Raw genomic sequence first — 14,461 nt, 5'->3', positions numbered from 1 at the left:
GTAATCTGCCTGCTGTGCGGAACAGAGTTTCGCGAAGTGCACTTAGGGCGTAGTTGGCTTCCGAGAATAGGCGCAGGTATTTTTCGAGGGCCGGAATTTGCGCAGCGCCGGGCCGCCCGTAACGTAAGTGAAGCGGGTTGGGGAGGCGGCAGCCATTTTGTGCCGGGAGCCCGGAGGAAGAGGACGCTGGTGTCTCCACACTTCACGGGCCCTGGAGCCTACCGAGAACCCCGCCGTCCCGTCCGCCGACGCTCAGCGGGTCTCTGACCCACTGACCACTTCTTCTCCTTTTGTAGCCCTCCCAAGAAGCGAGGTGGCGCAAAGCGACTCCGCCGAGACACAGCCGCCCCTGGCTGGCCCCTCTCCCCGTACCCCTAGTCCCTCACCATCCCCACGGCCAGCATTCCGCTGCCTTTCCCCCACCCCCCCGGGTGCCATGAGAGGCTTCGGAGACCGGGGCCGCGACCGAGACCGCGGCGGGTAAGGGGGGGGGGGGGGAAGGAGGGAAGGCTGGGCCTGGGGGAGGGGGCGCGGCACGGTGGGGGGGGAGGTGGAAGGAGTCCCTCTCCCCTGGCTTTGGAGCCTGGCGAGGGGAGAGGCGGGTGGGACGGAGGGCGGGAGGGAGTCGTGGGGCAGTGAGAGGGGTGGTCGCGGCTGCGGTATTGGCAAGATCCCCCCCCCCCCCCGCAAATCTTTGTGTTTCAGGATGGGGTGGGGGTTGGAGACGTTATTCTTACCAGGGTTCTGGCAGCAAGGGGTGGTGGTTATTGTTGTTTTAATTTTGTTTTTCCTTTCTTTGCGTGTAACCATGTGCTTTGCTTCCAATTTTAAGGCCCTCCCTTCTCCCCCTCCCCATATATATATTTTTTTTCTGCCACCCTTGTTTTCCTTCACCGTACTCCCCCCTGCAAACCATGAAGGTCTTGATGGTCCTGGAAAGGGTGGTTGGATATTCTGCCCTTCTGATTGTCATTGCTTCTTCTGGACTTTTCAGAAAGATGGCAGTTGGTGAAAGATCTCTCTCAGTAGCACTCCCAGGCTTATCGTGAGAGAAAATGGAATTGAAAACTGCTACCATGCAGGGGAGTTGCATTCTCAGGAGTCTGATCTCAGTAAACATGGCCCTGGACTGCACTTGAAGAGCATGACCAAGCTTACTTAGATAGCAGTCACACAGGAGTTGTCTGTGTGGCACTGTGGCGGTCTGGTGTCTGATACTCTTGATACTATTATCTCAAGAAAGTTTGGTTTAGAAAAGGTTTGTGTAGGTTTGATTTTTCTCTGAGGATGGTAGTAATAAATATAATGTGCTGTGGCTATGGTTTAGGGTAGGCATAACATACATAGGCTGGCATAATAGTATATAAATGGCTTGAGACTTAGTTTTTTGGGTTTTTTCTTAAGGGTTTAGAAAATAATAAGACTTCTATCCCAAGCCTTTTAAAAGAGAAGCTTAAGAACTAAATTTAGGAGAGATTGGCCCTTTCTGTCCTTCAAATCACGAAGTTAGGCCTCTGTTCTCAAGGATAAGGATAAATATATGTAGGTTTTGTTATTAATCAAGATCTAGTCTGCCATATTAAGGATGAGTTTTTTGGGTTGTTTTTCCTCCCTCCCACTGGGAGATCAGGAATATTTTGTTTATATGTTGAATTGTAATTTAATATTTAGGTTTCTCTGTGGAGAGAGATAGTTGTGTTCTTGCTTTATCTTTACACCCACCATTTCATATTCTGAAATTAAAAGATTGTTTTAGTTTTTTTACGGAGAGGAGTACTGGTGTTTTTCCACTACGAGCTTTCCAGCTTAGTTTAACACAAGGACATTGGAGTAAACACTTTGGCGAGTCTGAGATAGTTCAGACCCCAGCTGTTTTTGGAGTTTAGTGACTGAATTTGAGTATGCAGATTTATATACAGTTACTTAAAGGAACACAGTTGAAAACACTGTCACAATACTTAAATATGCCTTAAAATTTGTGTAGTCTGGTTTTGTGTAAAGAATTTGATTGTGGGCAGATATTTCTCTTTTAAAACAGAGGTATTGCATAAGTAAAAGCAGTGCTTATGTACTTATTTGTAAAGATTTTGGACAATTTGCACGAAAAATCTTATTCTTGTGCTATTATAATGGAAGTTTTAATGTGTCGGGGTTCACTTTGTTGTACCCATCTATTTAAGGTCTGAAAATATTTGTAATGACTAATAATCATCCTATATCATAAATACCTCTCTTAAATTTTGGGTGACCCAGCCTGCTAGTCAAGTACCATTTAGAAGTTCACCACCTTCTCAGTGCTGGTTCCTTTGTAAGCCAACCAAATACAGACTTTCTGTTTTCTTTCTGTCGTGACCAAGTTCTAGATGACCCTTTGGAAAGTTATACTGTTGGGCTTTAGAATTGAATACATTGATTTAGTTCTGTCCCAGAAACAATAGCATGATAGTATCAGAGGAGATTGTTTTGGATCAGTCTAAATTTCCACTTAATTGAAATGAGAAGTCTTGATAAATCAATGAAATATCCTTAGATTTAAATCAGTTTAGCTGGAATTGGAATATGATTATTACTTGTAATGAGAAAGTAAAGTGTCAGTTACTTCCAGGTTAGTAGGTAAATTTTATCAGAGGCTGTGTTTCAGGAATGCTGTAGGGCTCACTTCTTTCAGGTCAACATACAGCCATACTGTGTAGAAGAATGGAGAACTGAAACTGAGATCTTTGTGCAAAATACATTGTATTCTTCTGGATATCCAGGGAGCAAATATTTGTAATACCCAGCTGTTTTATTGTCCAGTCTTGCAGTCAATTCTATGTAAACTTATTCACGTTTTGACTCTCCAGTTGACTTCAGTGAGCCTATTCATTTTGTTAGAGTTACTTAGATGCGTAAATAGTTGGCATTTTCTGCCTCAGATTAGCACAAACAGTAGCAGATACCTTCAGTAAAGATGAATGTTTCTGTAACTGATAGTCTGTTAATCTGACTCTTTTACTTTGTCCCAAAAGAATAATTAAACCTTAAATTAATTTTTGAAGTTGTGTTTTACAGTCTTGTCATATGACAAAAATTATTGATTATGCAGACTGTTTTGGGGATCTGATGAGAAGATAAGCCATATTTATAAAAGAGAGAAGAGACTGCTGAAGCAGTAGCAACAAAGCAAACAATTTGAAACTTACTTAGTAGGTTTTAAGGTAAATTGTCTACCATACTTAGCTTTTCCAACAATGTAAATCCCTTCTTCCAGTTCATGTATTAGATCTGGGTTCTGCTTTTTTGGTGTCTTGGTTTCTATCATTTGTAGTTTCCATTGAGAAGTCATATTAAAGGGTAAATGTAGTTAATGTCTGAGCAGATATTCTTTTGATAATTAAGTTAATTCACAAATTTATTTCAAATCTACTTTCATTTTTACCAACCCCCCTTCCCCCCACTTATCATTGTAAGAAGATTGCTTTGTTTCATTAACAGCTTTTATTTATGAGCAGACTGCCCGGTTTAGGTGTGAACACTGTGGATTTGCTTTATAAATTTTTTTTTTCAACAAAGCACCTCTCTCAAATTCAGATTTTGCACAAAGAAAATCTCTCAAATTCAGATTTTGCAAAAAAGAAAAAGAAAAATAGCTTTACTAACCAGACTTTAAATTAGGACAAAGTTTGACCTGACAGCATTTGGAAAAGTAGCTTCTACTGTGTTTATGTCATGCTGATGAAAGAATTATAACTTTTTGTGGAATTCTAAAAATATATTATGTAAGCATTTTATATTTACAATAATTAATCACTTTATGCTACTCAGTTTTCAGTTACTCTTAAATATTGTCAGAAGCTTGCCTTTTCTCTGATGCATCAATGAGTCATTATAGTTCTTAAGTGTATTAAAAAAATTGGGTGAATAAAACTTATGTGAGAGAGAAAGAACAGTAACTTCTGAGTGGTACTATCAGCTATGAAATTTTTAGTAGAATAAACATTAGGTTCTTACTGTCCTGAATGTTCAACAAAAGCGTTTGAGTGAGGATATGATTTTTCCAAGATACTTTTTTTTCTGGTAGACTCTGCTTTAAAAAGAAGAACTTGTTTTTGTTTTGTTTTTTGGGGTTTAGTGTTGTGTGGGTTTTTTTTTTTTTCTTTAGTTCCAGAATTACAGATCTTGGCTTGGCTTGTTTACTTTATACCCTGTTCTCTTCATACTTTCAGTTTTCTATTTGGGACATACTGCTTGATAAGAAAGGGGGAAAGAAGTAGAGGGGAGAATTTTGGGAGTTAATTTTGTGTAAAACTAACAATGAGAGATGGAGTCTTTATTAGAAGATTCCATCCCTTTCATCTAACAGTGTTTTAAGTGCACTGTCAGTTTCAAGAAAAGAAAAGTACTGTAGCCCTTCCACAGCTTTGTCCCCAGAGAAGGAACCTTGAGGTGGAAACCACGACACATGAGCTTTAAGGCAGTGACTTAAAAATGGCTGTACTGGAAGTAAATTTTAGAAAGATGGTTTTGGGGTTTTAGAATGAAGTTAGAGCAAGTTTATGTTATTTCAAGAGGTTGTGTGCCACCATAGGGATTTCTTTTGGGGGAAGTGGGTTTTGCTAGGATATTCTGCTAATGTGTTCAACGGGTTAACTTGAATATTAACAGTGGAGAATGCTTAATAAAGCTGCAAATTCCAGAGTAATTAAATACTTCTGTAATGTTTTGCTCAAAACTAACATTGATCCTTTCAGATTTGGAGCAAGTCGTGGAGGTCCTCTTCCTCCAAAGAAATTTGGTAATCCGGGGGAACGTCTGCGTAAGAAGAAGTGGGACTTAAATGAGCTGCCCAAGTTTGAGAAGAATTTTTATGTGGAGCATCCAGAAGTGGCCAGGCTTACTCCAGTAAGTTTTCAGATTCTGTCTTTTTCATTTTGCATACAACAGAAAACTTCACAGTAAAAAAAATTGTCCTAGAAAATTTTGGGCTGCGTATAATAGAACTGTCTCTTCACTAAGCCTGCTTAGTATTATATATATCTGCAGGGTACCAGTTCTAGTTGCTTTCAGTATTTAAAATTAGCAAAAATGATGCTTATTTCTCATCCGTTTTTCATACAAGACATTTTACATCTGGTCATTTGCAATTCATCATCTTGCTTTCCTGATCAAATTATGTGAGATTAAACTGTGAATTGTCATATTTCATCGGTGTAGATGCAAATTAGAGGACTTCAGAGTTGCAATAAAGGGGAGACCCTGAAGGAAACTAAAACAATGAATACATTGAAATAGCATTAAGTTTTTGGTAAACAGATAGTGGCATGAATACATGAGAAATGTTAGGAAGTAATATAGTATTGTAATAATAATTCAGGTTGAAAGGGGTCTCTGAAGGTCTCTAGTCTAACCCTGTGCTGAGAGCAGGGCTAACTTCAAAGCTAGAGCAGGTTGCTTAGGGCCTTGTCCATTTGAGTTTGAATCATCTCCGAGCATGGAGAGTTGTCTCTGGTTGGCTGTCTAAGGGCTTAATGTTACTCATGGTGAGATTTTTTTTTTTTTTTCTTCCCTAATAACTAATTGGAAATTCAAGATGCTGATTCCATCTTCTCTGTAACAACCCATGAAGTAGTCGAAGATAGCAGTTAGATCTCTCTGCTAATCCTCTCTTCCTCCGACTGAACAAACCCATTTCTCAGCCTTCCATCATACAGACTGTACTCCAGCCTTTAGCTTCTCCCGTAACTGGACATGCCTTGTTGGTCAATGCCTTTCTTATACTAGGGGCTCAAAACTGAACACAGTTACAGAATCCAAAACTGGACTCTATATTTATTCTGTAGTTACAGTAGTCTTCCCCTCTCCCACCCCACTTCAGTCTGGAATCTTTTTTTTTTTCCTCTTTAGTTCCTTTTTATATTTATAAACTAAGAGATACCATTTTTAACACAAAGCAACTAAAAAAACCCCTCTGTTGTTATCCAATTACATGCATCTAAAACTATCGTGTAAAATTCATGAGATATTTATGCAGCATAAAAGAGTTGAAGGAGACATTCTTTTTTTTTTAAAGAGACAAGAACCTTCGCTACTGAACTAGAGTTAGCTTTAGGTGCTGTAGTTGTCTTTGATTGCCTTAGTCAACTGGAATGTTTTTAGCATTTTCTCAAAACGTGTTTTCTTTTTTTACATTTTCATTCAAATGCAAGAGATTATCCAAAGCAATAAACTTAGCATTTGTGAGAAAGTGCTTGTTTAGTATTGATGGAAATCTTTCGTGTGGTGGGTTTTTTTTGTTGTTTGTTTGTTTTTAATAAGCATTAGAGTAAGGTCATGAATTGCAGAATCGTGTTGCAAAGTACTGTTGGACACAAGTAAAACTTTAGGATTAGGAAAAGTTTTAGGAAAAGACATAAATTTATCTTTTTCTAGGTTATCTTGTGTGGATACACATTTCAGAAATGTTTTAAGACATTCCATTATTAAAAAAAAATGGTGGGACCTCAGTATATCATTATGACATTGCTCAGCAGTCTTCCATGCAGCAAAGAAATTTTCCAAAGCAACAGTTCTAAGTTGCAGGTTCTACAGCAAAAACTCTGTTTTTAGCCACCACTGGACTGTGTTAATGGAAGGAGAGGGAACGTCCTGCCTTTTGCTTGCTTCTGCTTAGTTGTAGTATACTGGGGCCTATTTAATTTATTTAGCTGTTAGCACTGTCACATAAAGCATGTCTCTCTCTCTGTTCCTCTATATCTATTCAGTTTTGAATGTGTTAATAATTTCTGTCCTCTGAAAGAAGGGTAAAAGTCTTAAATGTATTATATTAATACACTTTTGATGAAAGTCAGATGGCTGAAAGAGGAGAGAGATCCTATTAGTCCTTCTAGACTACAGAGAGAGCTCATACCTCTGAATGTTGGAGAGGCTACATGATAGCTGAATCTCCAGATAAAATCCTTAGGAAAGCACTCTTTTTTTAGCTCTCCTTTTCAATTCAGATCTCTGAAACTAAGCTGTTAGCTAAAGGTGTGAAATGTGTTGATAGAAGCGTATGCTTTAGGTTGCTGTTGACCACTTGTCGTTTGTCTTTGTATTTTTTCACATGAACAGTATGAAGTTGAAGAATTGAGAAGAAAGAAGGAGATAACAATTCGAGGAATGGAGGGCTGCCCCAAGCCTGTGTTTGCATTCCACCAGTGTAGCTTTCCGCGTAAGTATTTTGCCATTCTTGGTAGGCTTTGTTCTTCAAGAACTGAGGCTAATTCAGTAGCAATGACTGTTCAGGCCTGTTCATTTTCTAAAAAGGTCTTTTGAAGCTGCAGGTAGCCTCAAAGACCATTTAAGAAAATTCTTCTTTTCTTAAAATCTTAGAGTATGTGATGGATGCCTTGATGGATCAGAACTTCACAGAACCCACTCCAATTCAGTGCCAAGGCTTTCCTCTGGCTCTCAGTGGTCGTGATATGGTGGGCATTGCTCAGACTGGCTCTGGGAAGACTCTAGCAGTATGTATTCCTCTTTGTTTTATTATGTTTTGTTTCCAGTTGCTTTGCAGAAATTACTTCTTGGTTTCTTGTTAGTAGGTTTTGGGCTTGTTGCTACTGCAAGAATAAAGTGATATGATTACATGCTTTTTTAAAAGCTTTTCTTATTGCGTCATGGATGAGACTTAAGTCTCACCTCAACAAGCCTGCCTCATTGACAGGCATGTATTTTGCATAACTTGGTTTTTTGGTGCTTAGTCACTTCTCTTTATTTGGTCTTTGCTTATATTATGGTTTAAAAATAGTGTGTGTTTTTAGCATGTTTATTTTATTAACTTGCACAGTTAAAGTAAAAGATATTTGAGTCTTGCAATTCAGGGCGTACATTAATTATCTGCAGTGGTCAAGAGGGAATTCTCTCCTCTATGAAAAGCTAAGTAGAATTGAGCAAAATTGACTATAGCCGATTTAGGCTCCAAATCTAAATGGGCCTTCCTTGCAGAGATGCTATACAGCTATATTTTCTACTTGCATCAGAAGGAGATTTGGTTGCTCAGCAGCTCTGAAAACCATCTTCTCTTTTGTTGGATAAATGCGAATATTCAGTTTTGTAAGGTCCTGATTTTGTATAGCTGAGGTTTCTTGCTGTCTCTGAAATGTCAGATACTGACTTTCAAAGGGATGTTAGGCTAAATGGGTGCTTACTGTGATCCAGTTATCATGGTAAGTGATTGCTGACATTGAATATTGAAGCCTTGTCTCTTGGCTTAAAATGGAAGTGTGGTTTTTTTTTCTTTTTTTTCTTCTTTTTTTTTTTTTAATAGTACTTGCTGCCTGCAATTGTTCACATCAACCACCAGCCATATTTGGAGAGAGGGGATGGCCCAATTGTAAGTGCGTTTCCATTGTCTTCCTTCTTGTGTGCATGACATGGCATTATTAATGAAATGTGTCCTTTATTTAGTCGGTGTATCAGGATAGTAAGTAGAGAACTGTTACTGTGACAGTGTGAACACCTCACTTACTAGTTGAAATTCTGTGCAATTGTTGACATAGTCTCAAGATACTTAAGTGTTTTGGCTAATAGAGAGTAGATGGTCCAACTTTACTTATGGTATCTGCACAGAGCCCTTAAGTTAGGGATGTGTATTCAACTTGGCTCTCCTGAATGGATTCCTTTTGCAGTGCCTGGTTCTAGCCCCTACTAGAGAGTTGGCCCAGCAAGTGCAACAGGTGGCTGACGATTATGGCAAATGTTCAAGACTGAAGAGTACCTGCATATATGGAGGAGCACCCAAAGGTCCCCAGATCAGAGATCTAGAAAGAGGTAATTTAATGTAGATTTTAAAACTGGGATTTACAGTTTCTAGAGGAAGTAGTTTTGTAAGATCTCTGTAAAAGAAAAGCATTTTCTTAAAGTCTGTTTGGAGAGGTGTGGGAGGATAAGTGGCTAGCTCCTTAAAAATGGTAGTGTGCTTGTGGTTACTTACTTTGTATAAGAACTTATTCAGTTATTCCTTTCCCTTTTCTCTTTGAATTTTCCATTTGTGAAGATCATCAAGACTTAGAAAAGGGGGAAAGGAGATTTGTCAGAAACAGAACAGATTATTTGGAGGAAATGCAGCAGCAGCCAGTTTTAGGAATGATTTTTCTCAGGCCAGATTGCAAATTTTCTGCCCCAGTTGTTGAAATAAAACTTTAATTTCTGAATTTATAGAAACTTTTTCAGAGAGTCATATTTTCTTTCTGTGACTTTGTTGCTCTTAAGGGCTAAGTTCTCTTTCTGTTTCATATACCCCAAAATGTCTTGTAATTGCCTTTCCTTAAATAGTAGGGGTCTAGAGTTAGGAACTATAAGGAACCATAGTTCTACAGGAACCACTGTAATGCAGTAGTGCTCTAGAGTGACCCCACCTTCATATCTAGGGTTAGTTATATGCAACTTCAAACACCAGAATTTGGTGATATTTTTTCTTATCTTCAGTAGGCTAAAAATGTAATAGTATTATGTGGAAAGATAGAAGACCTTGTTATCAAGGTATGCCTATATATACAGATCTGTGTAAGAAATCAACATTTTTACTTGCCACTGCAGTTCGAAGAGTCATTGTTAAAAACTTCAATAATGGGATAAAGGCATACATGATAGAAGACTGTGGGATAGCTCTGTTCAAGAAAATGGTACTGTATTCCAGTAGAAAAGCAGCATCTTCTTCAATGGGGAAGTCAAAGATTACATGAAGAGGCGTGTGGAAGATCAACAAGGGTTTTTTGCACACCCTTCCAGAGCACTTTAAAATAGACATTCTCCCATTTATGAAGAAAAGCCTTTGGTTGAAGGATGTGTGCAGAATGCATGCTTTCAGTCCTTTCAAGTGTTACTGTCTTTAGTTGCTTAATATTTCCTACTGCAAAGATTGTTGAATAAGCAGAGTCCAGGGAAGATTTTATATATTTTTTTTGGGGGGGGGGGGAGGGGGTCAGTTGTGATCTTCTCAGGAATTTTAGTGAGTTTACTTTGGAGGAATACATCATTGACAGTAGAGATTGCAATTTCTTCAGTCTCTCTGGCAGACCAGTGGCTCCATTAGAAATCCAATTCTTGTGTTAGCCTTATAGAAACTAAAAGTAAGCCCAGCTTCATCAGCTTTGAGGAATCTAACCTGACGCAGACAAAAGGATCTGGGCTGCCGCAAAATACTCTGCATCTGGAAGTAAGAAGAAAGCTGTTGAGGTTTTGTCATCTTCCCCCCCCGCCACTGCTTCTTTAAAGTTACTGTGGGCATTTCTGTGACTCTGTAAGGTCTTAGTGCAAATCAGTCCTCACTTTTAAGAAATGTATAAATTGCCATACCTGATACTAGCTTTTGCATATCTGAATTCTGTTTTTACAGTAGGACAGGATGGATGTCTCTCATAATTAGTGCATAATTATTCAGTATTAAAGCACACACTTTGGCAATCTTTTAAAAAAGTGGAAATGAAAGTAACATGACCTGTACAGCAAGAGGAGCACTTCATGTTTGCTGAGCATGCAGAGTTTAGCTGGAGTTCGTTCTTATTTTTCTAGAGAGCTCACTAGACTTTATAGTCCTGGATGAAGGTGGGTCAGGCTTGAGTGACACCATAGTTTACTTTTGATTCTGGACAACTCTTTCTCACTGGTGTTCTCTGTCAGTAAGCTTTCAGCTCCTATACTACATTCATTATTCTGTTGGCACTGTAACAGTAATTTTGGAATGGAAAACAAAATGAATTATTAAAAGAAACTAGGGCTCCTGCTGAAGTAATGATTCAGGCTTGGGTATGGATGAGGGAGGTAATTTTTATTTATTTATTTTTAAACAGTTTAGCTCTGGAAGGTGATTCATTCTGACTAAAAATATCAAATGACATTCAAATGAAGAGCCTTACTCTTTTTCCTCATTTTTTGTTGAAGGTGTGGAGATCTGCATTGCTACACCAGGTCGTTTGATCGACTTCCTTGAAGCGGGAAAGACCAACCTTCGTCGGTGTACGTATCTTGTTCTGGATGAAGCAGACAGGATGTTGGATATGGGATTTGAACCTCAAATTCGTAAAATTGTTGACCAGATAAGGGTGCGTGAACCTTGTAAAAGCACAGCCTCCTACAGATTCCTATTCAGAGTCCGCTACCTTAAATAAAACTTTTTCACTTTTTCTTAGCCTGACAGACAGACTCTGATGTGGAGTGCTACCTGGCCAAAAGAAGTGCGCCAGCTTGCCGAGGACTTCCTACAGGACTATGTTCAGATCAATGTGGGAAACTTGGAGCTGAGTGCCAACCACAATATTCTGCAGATAGTGGATGTATGCATGGAAAGCGAGAAAGACCATAAGTATGCTAATTTTCCTTCAGTTTTTTTGCTTCTACTTAAAAATATTCATTGCCCATTAAGCAAAATATGAATTCTGATTAGTGAAGTTACTTGCAGTATTATTTAACCTTTGAATATTACCAAACAATTAAGCCCTGTAATCACTTAATCGATTACATATATTCTAACCATAATATTGTACAACAGACTTAAATTCTGTACAAATGATACTGGCTTTATTTATGTGGATACTTACTGTATATGTTCTCAATGCAAATTGAGACAGTACTCCTTGTATATGTGGATATACATCTTAGTCTTCATGTCTGTTTTAGACTGATACAGCTGATGGAAGAAATCATGGCAGAGAAGGAAAACAAGACTATCATCTTTGTGGAGACAAAGAGGCGATGTGATGATCTCACTCGAAGGATGCGCAGAGATGGGTGAATAGCTCCTCTTCCCTTTCCCCCATTTGTTTCTAGTGAGAAACAGAAATGGTAATAAAAAGCACTAAGGTTAAATGTTCCTGATGCTATTGCTGGGAACAACTTGTCCATTCTTTTCTTTGGCTGAATTCAATTTTAGTTTCCTGAAGGGTCCAGTGCATCAAAGCATTAGTGCAAGACAGTATATGTGTAAGCAGTGATGCTTTCAGTTTGTCAGAATATACAGAATGGCTAAAATGCAGAAGAGATAAGGACTGTATGAAAAAAGTGGGTGTGATTTAGCTTAGACATTTGTTACATAGCTAGGGGTTTTAACACATACAGAAATGAAAAGCATAAATTTTAGCGAAATGCGCGAGGAAGAGGGCAGGGAATAAAAATATTTTTTAAAGTATTTATTTTTTGCCTTTTTACAGAAATGCCAATAAAACTTTTTTGTTGCCTTTAATGTATGTACTTTCTGTCTATACTAATGTGCATTTCTGTTTGGCAGTTGGCCAGCTATGTGTATCCATGGAGACAAGAGTCAGCCAGAAAGAGATTGGGTGCTTAACGGTGAGTCCGGTAATGGGGGGAGAATAACTCAGGCTACTGTACAGAGTTTACTGTGATGGGCTTTTCTTCAGTCTTTTTTTTTGTCTCTCTACCCAATACTTTATAAAAGTTACATACATTTCAAAAGAACTTCTTTTGCCTTTGTACTGTTAATTTCAGTATTTGTATCTGACTTTTTCTGACAAAAATGCAATGGGAAACTCTTTTAAGAACTGCTTAACCCAGAGAAACAGATTTTGAAAAATAGTTGACAGTTTATATGCTGACTTGCTGGCAGTTCTGAAATTGACCCATCTTATCTAGATTCTGGAAAATGAGCATTTAGCGTAAATCAAGTTTGGATAACTGTCTTTTAAAAAAGTCTTGCTTCATAGTGTGCTTTGTCTTACAGAATTTCGTTCTGGAAAGGCTCCCATCCTCATTGCTACCGACGTTGCATCTCGTGGGCTAGGTTTGTACCCATAGACCACTGTTGCCTACTGCTGCATATTTTTCTTCTTTGGACTGAAATATGTTTTAAAAAAAAAAAAAAATCAAAGCGTGATTTTCCCCCACATGTGAAATACGTTTTTTAACATTAATCTTTTTTTTTTCTTTCATATTCAAAGTCTCTTCCTGCTCCTAATGAACAGGCTTTGGTCTGCAGCAAGGCCTAGGCATGACTAATCGATCGCCAAGAGGGAGAAGAGACGTCCAATTATGCAACCCAATCCTTCCACCACACTCACTTCTTCCCCAAATCCGGCTTTTGTTGCTGGATGATAGGGATGGATTGCTCTCAGTTCAGAGGGTGTCAGATAAAGTTGAAATAAGAAGTTGTGATAGAGCAGTTCAACAGCAAATAGTTAATTATTTTCCCTGTATGCTGCATCACAGATCTGTACATACAAACCCCAGTGTGCACACGTTTACCCAGCAGATGTATTCACATCTGAGAAAGCACTGCTCCAGATCTTTGGTCTTGACATGTAGCCTTCCCTCCTCTGTGTTCCTTCTAGGCAGGACCACTGAGATTATATAAGGCCTTTAATATAGTACTACCCAAATGTGTAACTGAATCAAAATTGCACAGTTCTGTTTTGGTGGATGAAAATGATCTGTCTGGATGCATCAGTTGTGCCCGCTTCTTTTAATAAGCATATTTGTATTGTGAAACACTGTATGCTAAGCACAGTCCTTATACATCTGCCCACTGTAGAAGAGAAAGATGACTTATAAAGTGCTCTGAGTTTAATAATGAGCATTGAATATACCATGCTACCTGAGTTTGGAGAAGCTACTACTTGGGGCTTGATGTGTCATTATGGTAAATTTTAGAAAAAACTTTTGCAAGTCATTGCAAATAAGCTCAGGAAAATCTCTAGTTTATTAAAATTTTCGGTTACATGAGCTCTGTTTTTACATATGCTTGAAAGGGTGGCTGCACTGTGCATCGTATGATCACTTAAATACAGGCAGACCATTATTAGACTTGGCAGCCTTTGTTCACACAACCTTCACCCCTCCTTCCCCTCCCCCCTCCAAAAATGTCCAACACTTCCTCAGAGAGGTGATTATATGGACTTCAGTCTCTGCCCTCTAGGGTCATGTCTGGACCTGTGCAGTTAGAACTTGGGCCTGTTGGGAGAAGGGACTGAGGCCTGAAACCAGTTTGTATGAAAGAGAGCTGCTTCTGTAGCAGCATTTTTTAAACAGGCTTGCTATGTGCTGGTAGCTTCTTTGTGCATCTTGCCTAGACATTTAAAACAGTTTCACCCCCTCCAAAAACACTCCCCCAAAACTACTCAATTGGATAACACTCCAGAAAACAGTCTCCCACTTCCCATTCTCCACTTCACCTGAGCCGTGGGGGAAAGGTACCAGAGTCTGTTTCTTGTTACTGAACAACATCTCTGCTTGTTTTGGGGCCCTGAGTTTGCTGCTTCTTAAAATAAGTCACTTAACTGGCAAACTTCTGGACGACTTCCTCCAAGATCCTGGAAAGTGAAGGCTTCTACCTAAATAACATAAAACAGGGGCGCGCGCCTTTTGGCTGAGTCACCAGGGCTTTCCCTCTTCCTAATGGAACATTGGTTTCAAAAAAGCTTCTTCCAGGTAAGTTCTGAGTCCCATAATGACTTCTTTGTGATAATTCCCTGGAGTGAGGTCCTGTCTC

General features: G+C 39.0%; 1 protein-coding gene across 1 annotated transcript in view; it reads left to right on the top strand.

The window, feature by feature from the left end:
- The first annotated feature begins 135 nt into the window (after positions 1-135).
- Positions 136-14,461, top strand: part of DDX17 (DEAD-box helicase 17) — a 20,958-nt gene continuing 6,632 nt past the window's right edge. The window contains exons 1-11 of the mRNA XM_067309914.1: positions 136-480; positions 4,731-4,881; positions 7,090-7,189; positions 7,351-7,484; positions 8,288-8,353; positions 8,649-8,790; positions 10,903-11,063; positions 11,151-11,323; positions 11,638-11,748; positions 12,245-12,306; positions 12,698-12,757. Coding sequence (XP_067166015.1) covers positions 437-480; positions 4,731-4,881; positions 7,090-7,189; positions 7,351-7,484; positions 8,288-8,353; positions 8,649-8,790; positions 10,903-11,063; positions 11,151-11,323; positions 11,638-11,748; positions 12,245-12,306; positions 12,698-12,757 — 1,204 coding nt within the window. The 5' untranslated portion in view covers positions 136-436. The remainder of the gene's footprint in view (positions 481-4,730; positions 4,882-7,089; positions 7,190-7,350; positions 7,485-8,287; positions 8,354-8,648; positions 8,791-10,902; positions 11,064-11,150; positions 11,324-11,637; positions 11,749-12,244; positions 12,307-12,697; positions 12,758-14,461) is intronic.

The sequence above is a fragment of the Apteryx mantelli genome, chromosome 1 (assembly GCF_036417845.1).
Source record: "Apteryx mantelli isolate bAptMan1 chromosome 1, bAptMan1.hap1, whole genome shotgun sequence".
NCBI classification, from domain to species: domain Eukaryota; kingdom Metazoa; phylum Chordata; class Aves; order Apterygiformes; family Apterygidae; genus Apteryx; species Apteryx mantelli.
The sequence above is the reverse complement of the archived record's forward strand: the minus strand, read 5'-3'. Positions and strand labels throughout refer to the sequence as shown.